Source organism: Salvia hispanica, chromosome 5 (assembly GCF_029641045.1).
Source record: "Salvia hispanica isolate PSC_SH4W2 chromosome 5, Shi_PSC_v1, whole genome shotgun sequence".
NCBI lineage: Eukaryota > Viridiplantae > Streptophyta > Magnoliopsida > Lamiales > Lamiaceae > Salvia > Salvia hispanica.
Window position 1 is genome coordinate 22,269,153 of NC_142696.1, and position 18,590 is coordinate 22,287,742.

The 18,590-nt window shown below is 36.5% G+C and overlaps 1 protein-coding gene and 1 pseudogene across 2 annotated transcripts; both read left to right on the plus strand.

Annotated features, from left to right (window-relative positions):
• Positions 1 to 1,171: 1,171 nt before the first annotated feature.
• LOC125186497 (3-ketoacyl-CoA synthase 12-like) lies at positions 1,172 to 2,950 on the plus strand. Its single transcript, XM_048082864.2, has one exon. The coding sequence runs from the start codon at positions 1,337 to 1,339 to the stop codon at positions 2,747 to 2,749; it is 1,413 nt and encodes a 470-aa protein (XP_047938821.1). The 5' UTR covers positions 1,172 to 1,336; the 3' UTR covers positions 2,750 to 2,950.
• Positions 2,951 to 9,869: 6,919 nt separating this feature from the next.
• Positions 9,870 to 18,499, plus strand: LOC125190310 (E3 UFM1-protein ligase 1 homolog; annotated as a pseudogene). Its single transcript, XR_016130859.1, has 20 exons — positions 9,870 to 10,145; positions 10,259 to 10,570; positions 10,657 to 10,923; positions 11,212 to 11,259; positions 11,377 to 11,442; positions 11,579 to 11,682; positions 13,838 to 13,931; positions 14,016 to 14,072; positions 14,901 to 15,334; positions 15,405 to 15,559; positions 15,881 to 15,946; positions 16,021 to 16,089; positions 16,173 to 16,265; positions 16,339 to 16,404; positions 16,945 to 16,991; positions 17,086 to 17,149; positions 17,502 to 17,579; positions 17,682 to 17,744; positions 18,065 to 18,157; positions 18,285 to 18,499. The product of XR_016130859.1 is annotated as an E3 UFM1-protein ligase 1 homolog (transcript).
• The last annotated feature ends 91 nt before the right edge of the window (positions 18,500 to 18,590 follow it).

Below are 18,590 nucleotides of genomic sequence, written 5' to 3' on the forward strand. Positions count from 1 at the left end.
AATCCACTAACTTTTTCAATTCACTTTCCATTACATTTTTTAAAACATGTGCCGGGTCAAAGTGGGACAAATTTTGGTGGATGGAGGTAGTACTCCATCCGTCCACGAATAAGAGTCCCGGTTCATAATTACCATAAATGGTAAAGAGACCCCACATTCCACTAACTCATTCCACTCACATATCATTTAAAACTAATATATACAAGTGAGACCTCTATTCCACCAACTTTCTTCCACTCACTTTTCTTAACATTTCTTAAAACCCGCGCCATTTAGAAATGAGACTCTTAATCGTGGACGGAGGGAGTAATATTTAAGAATTAATTGTTGGTAATAAAGTGTTGATTTGAGTTTAGAGTAATAAATTTGATAGTTATGCACAAATCAGTGGTGAAAGTAAATATCCTAATTTCAAACAGCATACATGTGTGAATATAATAAAATGAATACAATAAATAAACGAATCAAACTAAATGCATACGTGTGGACTTAATTATTTCCCCACACACCACACACTAACACACAAATAAAACAGAAAGGAAAGAAAGAGAATTAAATAGTAAGTCGACTGGTCAATCAGAACAACAATCTTGAATATGATTCATTGAAAACTATAACTGTCAATCAGAAAAATAAGATGATGGTTCAAGGCACTGCACTACTAATCCGTCCGTTATAGTATTCGATAGTACTCTTATTACAATGGTGGCTTCGAGCCCCATGTGAGTACGGGGGATGAGTGTCGGGCTATGTGCACTATGGATTTTGAACTTAACAATTGGTCTTTGTATTGTTTTTGGGGGGTCTGGTCGGTATATTTTCTTGAACCCATCTTAATACTTTTGTACCACATTAAAAAAAAAACTATGTAACACACTAAAATAACATCCGTCAATTTAGAGCGAGAGGAAATTTTCTAGTCATCCTACGACGGCACTAGGGTGTAAATGTAAATTTGTACGCAACATAAACTAATAGTATATGTAAATGGCAGTAATCAATCAAGTTGATTTCGTGACGGAGCATTCCCTAAGAGCTGATGGAAAACAAGTATATCCGCACGTAATTAATTCATTGATTCACAAATCACTGAGCCCTAATGCCCTAATTCTTAAACAATTTATGCATGATATAAAGGGAAAGTCACGCACATAAACAAGTTGGTGGAAGTTGAGGGATACAATTATGTTTCTAAGACCGCAGTCACATGTTTTTTCCATATATTATCTCCCCCTTCCCTTTTTCCATTTACAAAATTTCAAAAACAAAAAACACAATAGATTTGCAATAAATCATCCACGATCTCTCCCTATATAGTAGGTAAAAGAATTCAAAGATGAATCTGGCCGTCGCAATGTTCTTCTACTCCCTCTCTCTCCTCTCTCTCCTCTACTTGATATGGCGATTCTTCGACGCCAGGAGGCACCGCAACTGCTACATCCTCGACTACGAGTGCTACAAGCCCACCGACGACCGCCGCCTCAGCACGAAATTCTCCGGCGAGGTCATCCGCCGCAACAAGCACCTCGGCCTCAACGAGTACAAGTTCCTCCTCAAGGCCATCGTGAGCTCCGGCATCGGCGAGGAGACGTACGCCCCGAAGATGGTGTTCGAGGGGCGCGAGGCCTCCCCGACCCTCCGCGACGGCCTGGTCGAGATGGACGAGTTCTTCCACGACAGCATCGACAAGCTCCTCACCCGCACCGCCATCCACCCGGCCGACATCGACGTCCTCGTCGTCAACATCTCCATGCTCGCCACCGTCCCCTCCCTCTCCTCCCGCATCATCAATCAATACAAGATGCGGGAGGATGTAAAGGTGTACAACCTCACCGGCATGGGCTGCAGCGCCAGCTTGATCTCTGTGAACATCATCCAGAATGTCATGAAAACTCGGAGGAACACTACTGCCATGGTTGTGACTTCAGAGTCGCTCAGCCTCGGCTGGTACACAGGGAACGACCGTTCGATGATCCTCGCCAACTGCCTGTTTCGATCAGGCGGCTGCGCGATGATCCTCACTAATAAACCCTCACTGAAGGATAAGGCCATGTTCAAGCTGAGGACGCTGGTGCGGACGCACCACGGAGCCAGAGATGAATCCTACGACTGCTGCGTTCAGAAGGAAGACGAGAAAGGGTTTATAGGGTTTCATTTGGGGAAAAATCTGCCAAAGGCCGCGACACGCGCTTTTGTTGACAATCTGAAGGTCATGGCGCCGAAAATCCTCCCGATCCGTGAGCTGGCCCGGTTCACAGCGCTGCTGGTGGCGCGGAAGGTGCGGCAGAAGTGGAGCAAGGCGGGAGGCGGAGGGGCGAGGCCGCTGATCAACTTCAAAACAGGGGTGGATCACTTCTGCCTGCACACGGGAGGGAAAGCGGTGATCGATGCGATCGCGCAGAATCTGGATCTGAGCGAGTACGACGTGGAGCCGGCGCGGATGACGCTGCATAGGTTCGGGAACACGTCCGCGAGCAGCTTGTGGTACGTGCTGGCGTATATGGAGGCGAAGAAGCGGCTGAAGAAGGGGGATAAGGTGTTCATGATCAGCTTCGGGGCGGGTTTCAAGTGCAACAGCTGTTTGTGGGAAGTGATGAGGGATTTGGATGGGAGGAATGTGTGGAGTGAGTTTATTGATAAGTATCCGTTGAAGAATCTGGCTAATCCTTTCTTGGAGAAGTTTGGATGGCTGCATAATGAGGATCCTGATACCTTCTTCGTCCCCGATGATTACGAAATACCCGATTAATTAATTGCTTCTTCTGTTTTACTTTCTGTATGTGTGTGCGCGCGCGTTTCGTGATTCTTCCATAATTAATTTTGTTTTGTTTGTTTTCTCTATCTTGGGGGTTTTAGACATCCGATTTAGAGATACAATTGTTGTTTACACCTCAAAATTATTGTATCCTGTTTCAAAATGTTATGTATACGATTAAGAATGCAAAATGCATGCTACATGTCTCACTTTATATATATATATATATACACACACACATCACTCTCCATCTCCATCTTGGAATGATGGTTAATTACTTTCTAAATTGGTCATTACAGTATCTATCTAGTACATTTGTATAAGGTGAACAAGTGATGATAGATGTTTTGGCGTGTGGGGTAAGGATGAAAACAATCTGGATTGGTGTTTTTTGTATGATCAAGATTGGTATAGTAGTAAAAGCATCACCTATAGGAGATGAGGGCGCAGTAGAAAATTAATGATGAGGGTCGTTGGATCTAACTCCAAAAGAATGAATGCACAAAGGAATTAATTGCCCGGTGCCACGTCTTGCTAGCTAGCTGGCTCCTTATGGATAATAAACATACTACTAGTATTTGAAATAAAAGCCACTTATATTATCAGAAAATGACATTTTTCATTTGGTGCCCTTTTTACCCTACTACTACCTCCGTCCCCCAAAATTTGCTATACTTTGATCCGACACGGGTTTTAAGAAATGTAATGTAAAGTGAGTTGAAAAAGTTGATGGGATGTGGGTCCTACTTTTAAAGTATTAGTTTTATAATAAAATGTGAGTAGGAATGAGTTAGTGGAATATGAGGTCCACTACCAAAAATGATAAAAGTGAAGTGTATCAAATTTTCAGGGACGGACCGAAATGGTAATATGTATCAAATTTTCAGGGACAGAGTATTTATTACGCCCACTAATGCATGTCCAGTACAATACAATACAATACAAAGTGGCTGTAACGCTAGCATTATATAATGTTGTTTTTTCATTAGGTCTACTCATATTCACACAACTTTCTTATAGGTCTTGTCATATTTTCGTTTGGTTTGGTTGATCCTCATTAGTAGCCTGTATGCAACATTTTTGCTGGATTTGATCCTACCTCAAAATTAAGGTGATTTTATCTTAATTAGTTGAAAGTCTCTTTCATGTGTGCTCAGCCATTTCATGTGGGCAAGAGGAAATCATGTACTATTAATTACTCTACTTAATAGATAATTAATAATATTAATATATAACCACTATAATTAATATACCATAAATACTAGTAGTATAAAGAACTAAGAGGGTTGTATTGAATAAAAAATTCAATGAACTAGACATATTGTAGCGTCCATACTATATGAACAAATTTTGACTTTAGACAAAAAGTGGACCAGATTAATATACGAAATACTTTTGAATGATCTAACTATCTCTGTGATTTTTATATTTTTGCAAACTACTACTACTACTACTAAAAGTCTAAAACTTTCGTAATTTAATAGATTTACACATGGGGCATGTTGTTTTAGTCCCCCCCTTATCCATAAATATTCATATATCTTCCATAATCTCTACATGTAATCAATGTAGCATATTCGATAATATCCGTATTTAGTCGATAATGCATGATGAATAAGGATGTACAAAATAAAATAATAGTGACATAATTGGGGGTAGATTGAAATTATTGTATATATTGGGATGTAAATGCGAGGGCATGTAATGATCAACTACTACTAGTGCTCGAAATCAATAAATGTGGTGACAGACATCCGACATGGCTCGCCAGCTTTCACATGATTAACATTTTGTTTGGAAGCATTACTCCTCGTCTCCTCCCATGTACATGGAGGAAAATGATCTCATATACACTATAGCTTAATTTCATATTGCTAGACAATGCTTAACTATTTAACTATGCTAGTCTTGTCACTGTCTTATTGTTATTATTTCAATGTATATAGTATCTATTTCTGTGCTAACCTTGTTTGGTATCAATTTGCAGGAATTTACTGCATCTCCCTAGCTATTTACAATTCTTATTACTCCCTCCGTCCGTCATTAGGAGTCTCATTCATAGAATCATAGGTGACATGTGTTTTAAGAAATGTTATGAAAAGTGAGTGAAAAAATGTTAGTGGAATTAGGGTCCCACTTGTATATATTAGTTTTAAATGAAATGTGAGTGAAATGAGTTAGTGGAAGGTGAGACCCTATTACCATTTATGGTAAAAGTGAACCGGGACTCTTATTTGCGGACGGACTAAAATGGAAAAACGGAACTCTTATTCGCGGACGGAGGGAGTATTTACTATTCGAGATGTTTCAAATGGACTGTAATATGACGTAGAATATGGAGGTCCAAATTCACTTACCAATCTCTTTTGAGGGGTGCTGAGCCTAGAAAAGAGAGATGTATATGGTTGATTGGGAAGATACATGGAAATTTTGCATCGTTCGGAACAAGGGTATCAAAAATTGATAGTATGTTGTAGCTAAAAAGAGATGATCGATAGTTTCTGATTCCTATTTGCACATAACGTATTAAATTTATGTCCAAATTCTTGAAATATGTTATTTATGTTGTCACTAAAATAAAATAAATATTTTTTAATGGAATATGAAAAAGTTAAGTCAAAATTGAGAAGGGAGACAATTTTGACCATGTATATAATATTGAGAGTTTAAGATCTAATTTAAGTATTTTTTATCCTATACATAAGTATATATACTTCATTTGTTCCGTACAAATATTATTTGAATGGTGACAGATGGGGTATTATTTGGATGGTAAATCGAGAAAAAGTTGTGTTATTTGTATTATAAAAAGAGAAATATTATTAAAAATTGTTAGTTAAATTCAATTAAGATTATCAAACTATACAATATTTTGTCGTATGTTAGAACTCTGTTACTTATTAGTATTATGATATGCAAGCTGAGAGCACAGTACATATCAGGGTATTTCAAAACTTTTAGGTCAAGAGAGTTCACTAAATCATTGGGGCTAGGAGATCTCAAACCAGAGAAGATTATGGTTGTAGGGCTCATTCTCAGTCAGCTATCAATAAAAATCTTAACCCACTACACTAGAAATTAGTATAGAAAAGTAAAGGGTCGATCCCACAGATAGGAATGAGGTGAAAGTAAGAGTTAAGAGGACTTGGAAATGGGGTTGGCTGCTGCCACGCAAACTTGGGTTAAGAATTTTAACTACTAGACTTGGGAAATGTAAACTTATCTAACAGCTAGACCTTGGAAACGGAAAATATGATGCAAGCATTCATGATGAAACAGAAAGTGAACAGAGAGTAAAACCGAACAACTGAAATTTACTAGACCTAGTGAGCAAACTTCCTAAAAACAGCTAGACAAAGGAAAGGCATGCAGTGGGGACCATTTTCCCAAAACAGAAATAGTACGGATGAAAAGCTGCAATAACGAAAATCTGACTCTAACTAACAACGATCTTCTTCTCCTTCAACAATCTAAACGTAAACATGTACTCCCTCCGTCCCTAATAATTCGTCACCATTTGACCCGGCACGGATTTTAAAAAATGTAAAAGAAAGTGGGTTGAAAAAGTTAATGGTATGTGGGTCGTATTTTTATATATTAGGTTTATAATAAAATGTGAGCGTAAATGAGTTAGTGGAATGTAGGGGCCACTACTAAAAATGTTAAAAGTGAAAGGTGACAAATTTTTAGGGGGACGAAAAAGGAAATAGGTGACAAATTTTCAGGGACAGAGGGAGTAGAAAATAGAGCAATAAACCAGATCGAAACAGAGCATGCTAGATCGGACGTTAAAACTACGATTAACCGGAAAATAAAGCAGATCTACAACTACTAGACGAGGTAAACGAAGAAACGGAAGCTAAACATCATATCCATGCAGAAATTCAACAGATCCAAGCGTCAGATGCTTAATCCACTCCGGATCCAAGCCATCCGAAACCAACAACAGCAAAATCCATCTCCAACTACTCCGATTTGAACGACTTGCTCCGATCAACTACAATCAAATCACAATCCAACTTTAACCCAACAGATCAAGTGCGAAAAGCATTCAGAGTAAATAAGTAACAACAATCAACGTAAATCAGAAATGAAAACAGAAAATAAACTTCCATAACCAAATATCCAGCAATTCAACAGCAATTCAACGATCGCCGAGCTTCGAACAGCGAAGTCTCGGCAGAACGGCAACAAAAACAGAAATTAAAGACAATTGTTTCTTCGCCCTTCGCAAGGACGGTGGTACGCAAGATAAAAACCAACTATCAAGACGTGAACCTCCCAGAATTATCCCATTGTGCAGTGTGTGTAGAGAAATTATAAGAAGTGAGCTAGGAACTAAGAGCTGGAGCGTAAAAAGAGTCCTCTTAATTGATGTGTGCTTCCAGTATTTATAGACGGGTTGGCTTCTAGATCCTTCCTTGAATTCTTCGTTTTGCCCATCCTCTTTGAAGCTTCCTCCGTCTGGTAAATTTTGTGCTCCTTTGCTTCCTTTCCCGCTTCTTCCTCCGTCTGGCAAATTTCTTCCTTGTTTCTCTACACAACATAGCTTAAAACATGTGTTAGACCCATGAAATCATTGAATTTATCCCATAACCGATACGTGAAATTGACCTTATCATACTACATATAGTACGTAATTTTTTATTTACAAATGTTGCTTCATTTGTTAACCTCTATAATGCAGCTAATATTCAATCTTGCTTTGCGGGGACAAATTTCAATCCTCTATGGGAAAATGATTTCTCACTCTTTTAGGAGGTACATCAGCTATTTAAAAACAAGAACTTTGAAATTTAACTTCTACGTTGTGATGTCCCCATCACAAGACCACTAAAATCTCTAATTCCAATATATATTTCTATTTCAATTTTTTTTTAATTGTGAATTCCCAACAAGTTGCACATTATAGCCACTTTTTGGGACCTCAACAAGTAGTAGCACATAATTAATCAAGTCCCTGTCGATTTAGATGATTTCACATATCTCATCTTCAGTGTTTGAAAGTTGTTTTGTTCAAGGAAAGAAGACCAAAGAAAGTTAAAAAGAAAAGAAATAACGAAATTAAAAAAATAATTGGAATTTATATCGCAGACTGAGTAAATGATCTATTGGTTAACCGGTGAGTAAAATAATACACCTACTAATTTCATCAAAAGTGGCTCAAGATATACATTAAAACCTTGTAAAGAAGCTGAAATGACAAAAACAATATAATGTATTCAAGCTTTGCTCATTTCCTTTGTGAAGTAAACTTGTCAACCAAAAGAATTAATTGATCTAAAAAGTTACTACTATAAGAGATCAAACAGATTGAGAATAAGGCAGCAGATGATATACTTAGACAAAAGGGTCAATTTCTCAGGAAATGTTTCACAACATTATTTATGGTTAATTCTATTTTTCACAATCAACATTTATTATGCAATTTAAGCATTATATAGGCTACTGGGCATAGGGGTGTATTTAAAAAATAACTGAAATTAGAATTACAGTATCCTTCCAACCATATGCTGCCACGTGACACTAATAAATAACAAAATAACATTATTAAGCAACAAAATTAGTGGATGACATTGATGGATTGCATAAAAGACTATTTATGTTGTATTAAATAATGCAAAATAAACTGTATTTAATACAACATAAATAGTCTTTTATGCGATTTGCGGAAATCCGTCAATGTCATTCATTAATTTTGTTGCTTAATAACATTGTTTTGTTGCTTATAAGTGCCACGTGGCAGCATATGGTTGGAAGGATGTGATCTAAGGGTGAAAAAACACTAGTGTTCCCCGCATTATATAGGCTACTGGGAATATTTTTTATCTTTTAAAATCACGTTCTTTCAAATTCAATATTTAGACACCAATTATAAATTTCAATCTTATACAATTATCATAACACTTTTTGTGAGAGCATCCACATCCATGCATGCTCTTTGGCAAGAGCATGGATGTGGGCCCAGATCCACTTTTATTCATTTTTCACTCCTTGTTTTTCCGCAAGAGCACAACACTCACATCCATGTTCTTCCGCAAGAGCATGCTCAAGGGCCTCACCATTCTATTATTCAATTTAAATATTTCAATTACTAAAAAAATTTCTACAATATTAAAATGCATTAACAATATCCGAAATACTATTACAAATTACTAAAAAATTAAAAATTATATAATTAAAAAAATTTAAAAATTACATAATTAAAATTCTAAAAATTGAAGTTGAGAGAGTTGTTTGGTATAGTGTGATTTTTTGTGTTGAAGTGAAGGTATTTATAGATAAAAGTGTGAATTTTGGGATAAAAATAATTAAAAAATAAATAAAAGTGTGAAAAAATGGATCTATTTTATTGGGAAGTGGGAAAATATTTTTTTTATTAAATCTGATTTTTTTCAGATTTTTTCGAATTACAAAACAAAAAAAATGATAAATCAACGGTCAATCAGAGCATGTCACGTTGACTTCTCGTGCTCTTGCCGTCGGCACGACGATGCTCTTAGTTAAAAGCAGAACCGTGGCAAGAGCACAACGGCGCCGTCGACACAGCGCCTGCTCTTAGCCAAAAGCACCGATGCAGATGCTCTAATGTTGTTCATTAGCAATTATTCTCTCTTCTTAAAAAATGACGTTAACTGAATAATTACGAAAATCCTTTTCAAATTTACATTTTAGTTTTATCCATTCAATTTATATAAACATGGCTGATCAGTAATCTGTAATCAGTAATCAATCTATTAGATCCTATTTTCCCTAATTTTTTGTCGTCCTCAATCTCACTATTTTATAGAAAGATTAAAATTATTATTACTCCATATCGTAAGTAATAATTTATATTTATCACTTAAATTAAATTTGTAAAAATTTAAATATCCTAGTTATTGATTTATAAACCAAATAAACAATTATCAATTTAAAAATTTTTTTAATGTGAAAAATAATTATGAAATGTTATTAAGTTACTATAGTTTACTTAATGATAAAAAAGAAATAAAATTTGAAGAGTTCATTAATTAAAAAGCAATGGTAATAAAACTTATTTTCCTTTTTTTCTATAGTAAAAAAATAATTATTTGTTTTTAAAATAAGAAGAAAAGCAAAATACGTTATTTTTATTTGGAGAAACTGAAGTGAATAGCATAAGCACATTTCCTCCGGTATTCGCCCAACGATCACCACCACCGGAAGTCAAGACTCACACACCTCCGCCGCTGCCATGGATGACGAACTTCTGGAACTGCAGAGGCAATTCGAGTTCGCACAGCAGGCGAAATCGAGCATCCGTTTGTCCGAACGAAACGTCGTCGAATTGGTCCAGAAACTCCAGCAGCTCGAAATCATCGACTTCGAACTTCTCCACACCTCATCCGGCAAAGAATACATCACTCAGGTGATTAATTTAAGTTATCATTTATAATTAAATAGGTTTAGTCCTTGATTCTGCTCTATCCAAGGTGTGTTTTACTGATTTGATCTGCATGTCTGGGGTTTTGGCCTCAATAGGGGCAATTGAGGAGTGAAATTGTTTCTGAAATAAATAATAGAGGTCGAGTATCCTTGATTGATTTGGCGGATTCCATAGGCGTAGATTTGTACCATGTCGAAAAGCAATCGGAATACGTTGTGTCCAATGACTCTACGCTTATGTTGATTAATGGCGAGATAGTTTCCAGTTCTTATTGGGACACAGTTTCCGAGGAAATCAATGAAAGGCTCCAGGAATGCAGCCAAATTTCGTTGGCGGAGATTGCGGCACAGCTGCAAGTGGGATCAGAACTGATCGTCTCTGTTCTAGAAACTCGTATTGGGACATTGGTATTGTACTTGTATAAGCTTTTGGCTTAAAATTTTACCTGTTAGGGGAATTGCTGACTTGTTTAATTGGACTGTGCTTTGAATAGATCAAAGGTCGGCTTGAGGCTGGACAACTGTATACACCGGCATATGTTGCACGTTTGAATGCAATGGTGCGCGGAGCAGCAAGAGGGATTGCTGTTCCTATGAATATGTCGGCATGGTGGAGCTCATTGCAGGCTCTTTTGCAAGATATGGATGGGTTTAGTGGAGTGGCGGTTGAGAGTAGTTTTTTCCAGTCATTGTTTAATAGTTTGGTTAAAGGCGGAGAGATTCTTGGCTCACTTCGCGCTGGAGTTCACTGGACACCTTCTGTATGTGAGATGATTCTTTATTATAAATAATCATATTCTTTAACTTTGGTAATAAAATGTTGAATGTTGATCATGGTTTTGTTTGTTTGTTGATTATGTGCTATAAATATGACTTCGTTTACTGAAACTTCTGATGTGTTTATTGTTGTCTTTATTTAAACGTGTTGACTCAATTCCCCTGTACATAATTCGTCCAACATTTTTCAGTTATGGATTAATTTGTTTATATGCACTGGTTAAGTAGTTCCATTCTTGTAAATATTGCTTGTCATGTCTCCTATTTGACAGGTTTTCGCCACAGCTCAAAAAGAATGTGTGGATTCTTTCTTTTCGCAGGTCGAGAACTTCTCCTTTAGTTTTCTCTTTAAATCAGGTGCTTTAATCAAGAAAAGTAGTACTATAAGACTTGAACAATTAATTGGGTGTTGCACACCACTGTTCTTTGTGATGCAGAATTCCTTCATAAGCTATGAAACTCTTCGCAAACTTGGAATACCACAACCTATTCAGTTTTTGCAGGTATCTTAATCTATTTTGGTTTTTCTCTCTCTTCTCTGTTTTTTCGTGACTCAAATAAAATATCATATAATATGGGTACTCAATTTTAATCCTTTTGGTGAACTTTTTCTAATTTTTTTGTGAATAATCAATATAGTCCAGATATCCTGAAGGCAAGGCTCTTGATACTGTCTTTGTTCATAATTCGCTGATTGAAATGTTGGACGCATCTGTGGATGATGCTGTTGAATGTGGCAGCTGGTGAGTTCTATTTTTCCCCTTCAGTTACTACTGAATGTTGTGGTGGGCCCAGATTTATTACAGTGAAAAAATGTAGACGCATTTGCTTGCTAATCAAATAATAAGTCCATTGCTCTGGTCATGATTAAAACATTGTTTAAAACAGGGAGATCCTTGTTGGGAGCGAGCTTAAGCAAGCAAAATCTTGTTAATATTGTATGATACTCTGGCTAGATGAAATAGGCAGACCTGAACTAGTATGGCTGCTAGTTTTGTGTTTTTTTACGGATTAGGTTTCACTTAACTAGAAACAGTTGCATTGTGCAATTACTAGTAAGTCCAAGTTCTTTGCAAAGCTAAACCAACCTTGAGCAAGCTAAGCTCAAATGTAATAAGTTCACTCACTTCACTATAGAGAAATGTAGTGCAGGGGTTATAAATGGACATATGAACATGCTACTCGTGTCAATAAATGTTCTCCTTAACCAAATCCGCAGTTGAATTGGTGCTTCATGAAATGATTAGCGAGATGCTATGTATGGAACTACTGAACTACCATCTAAAATTCTTAAATTCCATCTTAACTTCATAGAGGCTCCCAATACTTAAGTAACACAATAATTTTCCTTTTATTTCCTTGTGCGTGCATTGTCTCATGTGCTCATTAATGAGGGTGGATGATCTTGGAGGAAACTGTAGGGATAGAAATGTTAACTCTCTAAAATAAAGTTGAAACTTAGATGTTCTATTCTTCCCATCATTGGTTAGTATAGGATTTCACCTAAAGTTAAGTTCTACTTATTCGACTTTAGTTTACTGTTGGTTTTGATTTTAACTGCTTTAGATGTACACCATGATTAGACTTGTGTGTGAAATAATGAATCAAGAACTTCCCCTTCTTCCTATCCACCTTCCATGTCATTGGAAATATGACTCCATACCAATGGATGATAGATGTGGATCAAAAACTTCAAATTTAAATAGTACTGTTCTTTAGATCATGGATAAAGTTGAAACTCTACCTCAACTGACGTTTTAGTAAATATAAAATTTATGCCTTTTCAGAATAGATATCCTTTTTGGCATTCCTCTAATCTTTGTCTTTGGATGCAAGACAATTAGCATATAGCACCTTGCATTCCATGTTCAAATGGCTCTATAGACTCTAGCAATAAGGTTTCTTAGACTTCCCCAGAATAATGGCTACATATCAAGTTAGAGCATCAAAAGAAGCCTCCATTATGAAACTAGTGCTTATGAAAGTTGGAAACTGGAGCTACTAGAAACACAATCCACGTCGATGCTACCTGCATCACAACCACATGTGACAAGAAACTCTATTTATTAAGTTGCAATTTCTTGCACCCCATATTGTAAGACTCGGCACTTTTGATACATAGATTGCAGCTATCCCTTTGTAAGAAGCTTGATTAGTTACGGATTTTGCACAATTTTATCTTCCTTTCATGGTATGGTTTAGGGTATAAACTGGTTATTATATACTATAAGAACCACAGATTTATTTTTGCAGCTATCTGAAGATTTTGTCAGGGTTCATTATCTATGCAGATGATCAGAACCCACAGCCCATAGAATATACTGTTCAAGAAAAAAAATGTGGTGATTTAAGTTTTTATTATTATTTTAAATAAATTGCTAATAAATTGAGAAATTGTGACAATTACCAATTTCTTCATGAAAACATGCCATGAGGTGTGGAAGGGATGAACCGTTCTAAATTTCTTTTCTGTACTACTCCCTCCTTCCCACAAAAGATGTCACACTTTCCTTTTTAGTTTGTCCCACAAAAGATGTCACATTTCCCTTTTTGGAAAATTTTTTCTCTCACATGAATATAAAAATTATATTTTATCTCTCCATTTAACACACAATACAAAACCTCCTAAAATCCCGTGCTGTCCCACAAGTGTGACATCTTTTGTGGGCCGGAGGGAGTATTTGAGTGCCTAATCAGAGTTATATTAATGAATATTCATAAATTATTACTTCAAGTGATTCATTAAAAAGGGATCATGTCCATGTGCTGGTACTTTTACGTTCAATATGTCATTTGATTATCCTTTTCTTTTTCTTTAGCTTCTCTAGTGCGTGTTCTTACCTCCCCATCCAGTTCGGACTATGCTAATTTCTGCTCCCTCTTCCCCACACCTTGCAGGATCGTTTCGCTTACAATTTTACCCACATCCTTTACCTCCCAAGATGCATCTAAGGTTCTTTCATTTTGTCCAACTGTTCAAAGAGCTCTGAAGGTGAGCTATTGCTACACATTAACTAGTATACTCTTGGTGATTGATTTTATTCTACTTCTCTGATGAACTTGTCTTCTCAATCAGTCTGGAAAAGCACATATTTTGGGGGAATCATATATTTTGAGTGATACTTTTGTGAAGGTAAGTATTTAAAATTCCTCAGAATATGTCTAATCAATAGTCAAAATTAAAGTTCTCAAAGAATTCTGTAGGTTCTTATGCAATTCTTACAATAGCTTTTCTGTTGGGTACCCATAGAATATTATTGCAACCAACTGAATGTTCTTGGGGCCTTGGGCACGGTTGCCTCAATCACTTATGTTTCCTGCTGATAAATAATTTTAAATCTTCCCAGAATTGGCATCTCAAGATGACCTCGATTACAACTATTGTAGTGCCCCTCATAATCTTTTGATGCAAAAAAATGAAGGCACTTATTTGCTTAGCCTCTTATTAGTGGGCTTATACACGTAATGTTATGCAATAGTATGTATTACATGCATTAAATAGAACATCAGATAACATTAGTATGATCTATCCTGTTTGTGAATCTTCGGGTTAGACTAGGTTATTGATATGGACTTGTTTACTCAAGAAATTGTTTATATTAGGTATTCATACTTAATACTACCACGAGTTTGCACCTTATAGGATCTGAGATGGAACTGAAAAGAAAAAAAATAATCTCTGCCTCTGGATCTTTATTCTTTGCTTTCACTTTATTCTTAAAAATCAGAAACATAAATAGACTTGGACAAATTCTTACAGTGTTTCGTGAAATGTCCCTTTACTATTCCTTTATGTACGCTTTAAAGTGATTATACATTTTTCAAAACTCCCATTCTCATATGAATACTGAATAATATGTTAGGTGATGCCATGAGGAATCAGGGAAGATCATACTGTAGCATCATTATTGTCACTCCAGTGATACCTATTAACTTCATACTTTTATCCCAATGATTGCAGCATTTGTTTGATAGTATTCAGAAAGAGATGGAGAACATTAGTCTTGCTGAACATACTGCTGTTGGGCCATCTGATGTTTCACATCTCATCAAAGATGCCAGGCAGGGAAATGATGACAGCAGCAACCTAACTGACCAAGATGAATATGGTAACCAAAATGGCATAGGTAAATCAGCTTCAGAAAAAGGTTCTAAAAAGAAAAAAGGAAAAGCAGCTGGGAATGTGAAAGCCGGGAGTGCTGAAAGTGGTACAGAGTTACACGAATCAACTAAGAAAAAGCAGAAAAAGGGAAAGGTTAACCCAGGTGCACAAGTTTCAGATCCAAAGTCAGGTGCCAAAAAAAAAAACTGAGAGGTTGGATCAACCAAGCTTTCTATCAGAAAAATCATTAATTCAGAAGATAATGTCAATGATCCCAGATTTGGAGGAACAAGGTGATTTCATCTTGGTCTATTCCAATTTGAATTATTTATTTTGTTTTAGGTTATCTAACATTTTATGTAGGTTTGGATGATCCTGAGACCGTTCTTGCACCTCTGGCCCACTATTTGAGACCTATGCTTCTAAAGTCATGGATGGAAAGAAGAAAGGCTGCTTTTACGGAGAATGCTCAGCAAATGAAACAGCTGCATGATGATTTACAGCGTATGCTTGATGAGGTAGTGACACTATACCTTTTATTTCTTTGGATCCATGACATATATGAACCTTGTATATTCTCTGCAGTGTCTGGATATAGGACGATAATGTTGTGTTTCCATGATAGCATCCAGAATTCATGCTTCCAGGATTTACCATTTGCTACCAAAATGTCTTGTTGATCTGATGAAATGTTCCTGAAGTTTGCATGATATATACAGTATCAATATGCTATTCTTCATTTGTGTTGATTTTCTATTGCTGAAAACTTATAATCTGATTGAAGGTACACTGTTTCTGGATTGTTTTTAAACAATAACATGTTTCATCCTTTGCTCCAGGCATTCTTAAATATCCAATTATATGAAAAAGCACTAGATTTGTTCGAAGATGACCCGCCAAATGCTGTAAGTTCTCTTCTCAATTTTAATGGTAATCAAATACTGCAGGGACACATAAAACAATATTTTCCCTCTGTCAGGTTCTCTTGCATAAACACTTGTTACGAACTGCAGCCACCCCAATTGTGGACACTCTCTTAGTTCATTTGGTAATGCATACTGTTTCCTGTTTTAATCTTTGGAGCATGAAACAGTTGTCACATGGGCTTTAATACTCGAGATGGGTATGCAGGACAAGTACGAGAAACTGAAGAGTGGACTTCAACTTGAGGGATCCCAAATTCCTGAACCTGTAGTAATGAGCTCTGCAGATAGAATTGCTCTGGTAAATCTCTTTGAGCAAACTAAGCTATAATTTTCAAACACCCAGCATCTAATTCTTTTGATTTTGTTCACAGGCGAAGGGTTTGCCTGGGTCTTTATCAGCCAAAGCCCTTGAGCTGGTTGAAACTTTAGAGGGGAAGGTTAGTAATTTATATGTGCCCCTAATAGATCACCCGCAGAGGCGGACCTACTAAGGGGTTTGGGGGTCCCATGGAACCCCTAACAATTTCACTATTTATACTACATATAGTCATAGTTTACCAAAATTTGCTCATCAGCTCAAGTGGCTAATCACTAGGCTTGGTAGTTTCCTTGTCTGAGTTCGATTCCCTTTGTCTTTTTGCTATTTTTTTTGTATTGTTTTTTTTATTTTTCTTACAGCTATTAGGCACAAAAAAGTTTATGTTTTGCGCTCCTCCTTCATGACTAACTTATTTAAAAAATTATTCATAATTAATAATAATAAATGCATAAATTTCTCTAGTTTCCATATCATTTAATTATTTTTATCTCATTACTCATCTTCTTCGCATCTTTATAATGTCGAAACTTTTGGCAACACCGATGTTTAAAAAATATCTTAGAATTGGACCCCCCAACGTCAAAATCCCGCGTCCGCCACTGATCACCCGTAAAGTAATGAGTTCTTTAACTAATGTATATGATTTTTATAACAACAGCTGGTGGAAGCATTCTTAAGTGCAGCAAGAGAATTAACAGAGGAAAGGTAAAGAAGATGATTATGCATTGTTGGTTTTCGTTTTTAAGTATGAGTAGCAATAGCATGATTCAAAAAATTATTTTCTTCCTATATTCTGCAGTGGTTTAGTATTCAAGAAACTTGATAAGAAGTTGGAGAGGACTCTTCTGCATTCCTACAAAAAGGTTTGACCACATGTCTATGATTTTTTTTGAGAGCTCTGCCTATAACTAATTTTTTCTCCAAAGTTCTAGGAGGGTGTGTGTCTGTGACTGAACACGCGTTCTGATGCTGAGTGTTCTTAGACTGAAAATCCAAGCATATAAGTGAATTATTCTGTGCTTTATCGTTGGATTTGTTTCTGAGATTAAGTTCTAGAGAAAATCGAGATATGTTGGTAAAATATCCGCGTGTATTTCATAAGGACTAGATGAGCACCATTATGGGATTCTTGTGAATAGTTGGACAATTGGTTGCTGTATATTTCTTTCTGTTCTGTTCTATTTAAAAACGACCCTATTTTTGTGAGATTCTCAGGATTTAACGTCTCAAGTTTCTGCTGAATCTGATCCTGTCGCTCTTCTGGCGAAAGTTGTTTCTTTACTATATGTTCAGGTCAGTTTTATTTTTCACTTGAGTACAGGTGGATAAGTGGACTAGCTTTGACATCACTATTCTCTGCATCCTGAAATTTGAATCGTCACTAATGCAATGCAGATACATGGAAAAGCTCTTCAAGCTCCTGGCAGAGCAATTTCAGTCGCTGTGGCTCGATTGAAGGTGAGAGATCATTTCAATTCCATAATATCATAATCTTTCAATTAGTTAAACAAATGATGGATTTTGCATGTCAGATTTGGAGGTAGCAGTATGCAGTATATAAGGAATTAGTCATATGATTATTTAGAGATTGAAAAAAACATCAAACACAAAGCATCCATCACACTAATAGTTTAAATATCCTCATGTGTTCCACCATCATATCTAACAGCAGTGAAGGCTATATTACTCAAACTTGATTTACTCTACGGAATACTTTTCATGGCATGATTTGTAAAATGGAGATCTCATGCCTTACTGTATTGCTTCAATCTTTATAGGATAAACTGGATGATTTAGCATTCAAGACCTTACAAGATTATCAAAAGGCAGCGGTGACCCTTCTATCTCTGATGTCCTCAGCAACTGGCAACGTGAGTTCAGTCCTTCTGTAATTGTTTCCTCTTTTTTCATACACTTGCATACAGGGCCAATATTAGACATTGGCGATGCCTCAGTTTGGTTCATTCATATATTGAGTGGTACATCTTCACTCTTCAGGAAGAAGACTGTACGTCAGACAGAATATTGAGCCAGAGGGAGCTCCTTGAGGGTTTGATGCCTGCGTTGAAGAGCTTAGTTACGAAATCCTGACTGGCGTAGGTTCAGTTTTCTTACATAAATCTTACAGGAAAAATGCTGGTTTCCCCTGTTGGTTCTTTGTAGTATTTCAGAGATATTACTTGAAGTGGAAAGTATAATAGTTTTTCACTGAAGAGTAGTTTGGGTATATCACAAACTTGCTCGCTTATTTTACATGAAAAAATGTTGTCATTTTACATTTTATTGTAAATGCGATAAGTGAGA